This window comes from Palaemon carinicauda, chromosome 29 (assembly GCF_036898095.1).
Source record: "Palaemon carinicauda isolate YSFRI2023 chromosome 29, ASM3689809v2, whole genome shotgun sequence".
NCBI classification, from domain to species: domain Eukaryota; kingdom Metazoa; phylum Arthropoda; class Malacostraca; order Decapoda; family Palaemonidae; genus Palaemon; species Palaemon carinicauda.
The window spans coordinates 2816087-2818586 of NC_090753.1; the positions used below are offsets into that span (position 1 = coordinate 2816087).

At 39.6% G+C, this 2500-nt stretch overlaps 1 protein-coding gene across 1 annotated transcript in view; it reads left to right on the forward strand.

Moving 5' to 3' along the window:
* Positions 1 to 2500, forward strand: part of LOC137622165 (uncharacterized) — a 3166-nt gene that overhangs the window by 159 nt on the left and 507 nt on the right. Inside the window, exons 1-3 of the mRNA XM_068352601.1 lie at positions 1 to 841; positions 932 to 1107; positions 1250 to 2500. The exon at positions 1 to 841 is cut by the window's left edge and continues 159 nt beyond it; the exon at positions 1250 to 2500 is cut by the window's right edge and continues 507 nt beyond it. Coding sequence (XP_068208702.1) covers positions 1 to 841; positions 932 to 1107; positions 1250 to 2500 — 2268 coding nt within the window. The remainder of the gene's footprint in view (positions 842 to 931; positions 1108 to 1249) is intronic.

A 2500-nucleotide genomic window follows, 5' to 3' on the forward strand; every position in this document is an offset into this window, starting at 1 on the left:
GATGAATTTAACATTGATAATGTGAATGAGGCAGCAAAGGCAGCAGACAGGTTTGTTTTGTCACACAAGCATTATGGTAAGAAGAAAACTCATTGGGAAGCAGGTGTAGAAAAGGTGGAAGTAATAAAGGGTAGAGAAAGTCCTTCATCGCCTTCGAGGGGTGCGAGGCAGGCCCGCGACATTGTTTGTTATAAGTGTGGTAAGAAAGGTCATGTTAAGCCACATTGTCCTGAAGTAAGTAAGTCAGTTAAACCAGTTATGTTGATGGATTGTAGGTCAGTGCCGCCTGTGTCTTCTAGTCTTGAAGGAGAGGTGAGTGGGAGCATGCCTTATGGTAAGGAATTTGAAGACTTTGTCTTTAGAGGTATAGTGAAAGTTGGATCTGAGGCAACTGATGGTAATATCGTTGCATTGCTGCGGGATACTGGCTCGTCCCAGTCCTGCATTCTGGAAACCTCTCTCCCTAAAGATTTTTCACGGAAAGGTCAGGATTTTGTGTTGCTTGGGGGTTTCCCAGATACAGTAACATCTTGGCCTGTGGAAGAAGTTTATTTGGAATCTCCATTGGTAACTGGTAGGTTGAAACTGGCTGTAGTTAGTGCATTGCCTGTGATTGGTGTGGATTTGTTGATAGGCAATGATGTGATGCAAGGTAGTGGCACAGCCTGTGCATTAGAAGGTCGAAAGGGGGCTAGTGTGGTTAATGAACGTGTTATGGTAAATGTTAAACCTGTTGTTCCTGTAACCCGAGCCCAATCTAGAGAGGAAGTCAAAGGTGGAGAAGCTGATATAAATTTGGAAAACTGCTTCCAAACCAAAACTCAACCTAAGACAAAGAAAGGTAAGTCCAAGCAGATAAAAAATCTTTCGTTAAAGTCTATGGGTAATATATCTGAAGACTTTCCTACAGATTCTAGTTGCATGTTTCCAGATAGGCAAACCCTAATTAGTGCTCAAAAAGAAGATCGCGAATTGAAAAGTATATATGAAGAAACAGAGCAGCTAAAGGAACAGGATGATTTAAGTGAAGCAAGTTATGTATTAAAGAATGATGTGTTATATAGATTAATTCGTCCAGTGACCACATCTACTGATGAAGAGTGGAAGGTAAGGGAACAAATTGTAGTACCTAGTAAGTTTAGGCATTTTATTTTGCAAAAGGCTCATGAAAGTGAATGGGGTGGTCACTTAGGAATACGAAAAACACTGCCCAAAGTGAAAGATAATTTTTTTTTGGCCTTCTGTAAAGAAAGACGTAGTCAGACATTGTAAGTCATGTCACCAGTGCCAAATGGTTGAAAAACCCAACCAGAAAATTACTAAAGCGCCTTTAATTCTTATCCCAGCTGTTGAAGAACCATTCACGCAAATTGTTATTGACATTGTGGGTCCTTTACCCAAAACCAAAACAGGTTTTCAGTACATGTTAACTATAATGGACAGAACCACTAGATTTCCCGAGGTAATACCTGTTAGAGGCATTAAGAGTGGTATCGTTATTAAGCATCTCATGGACTTCTTTTCTCGTTATGGTTTGCCTCGAGAGATTCAGTCGGATCAAGGTTCTAATTTCACTAGTAGGGAGTTCCAGGCTAAAATGAATGAACTTGGCATTAAACACAACTTGGCATCCTCATATCATCCCGAAAGTCAGGGAATACTTGAAAGATTTCACTCCACTCTGAAGAATGCTTTGACTAAGTATTGTTTAGACCATGTTGAGGAATGGGATAAAGACTTGCCTTTATTGCTTTTTGCTTCAAGATCAGCCCCTAGTGAATCTCTGGGTTTTTCTCCTTTTCAGATGGTCTATGGACACAATGTGAGAGGGCCTCTTGATTTATTAAGGGAACATTGGGAAGGGGGTAGTGGTAAAATAAATTCACTTTATATTTGGCAATGGGCCCAAAATAATCTCACTACTTCACAAACTAAAGTGAAAACTCATTATGATAGAAAGTCTCAAGTTAGAAATTTTGAAGCAGGAGAACAAGTACTAGTGTTACTTCCTATTCCAGGTCAGTTCAGAGCTCAGTTTGTAGGTCCAGCAGTGGTTAAGAAGAAACTGAATTATGTTGATTATTTGGTGGAAATTCCAGGGAGGAGGAAAAAGTATCAGTTGTGTCATATTAACATTATGAAGAAATATTTTTCCAGAGCTAACACTGTTAAATCTGTTTCAGCTGTTGTACCTAAAGAATGTAATGGACAAGAAGTGGAAAGCAAAGAATATGGATGGAATGGCGAAAACTCTAAAATTTTGTGTAACCCAGATAGTTTGTTTAAACATCTGAATGCTCAGGAAGCTACTGATATTAAGGATTTATTCATAGAACATCCGACAATATTTAAGGACACTCCTGGTCTTGTGCGTAGTTTGCAACATGACGTGGTACTAAAGCCAAATGCCCAGCCAATTAGACAAACCCCTTACAGGCTAAATCCACGGAAAGCTGAAGCTGTGAGAAAGGAAGTCAGTTATATGTTGGAGAATGACTTG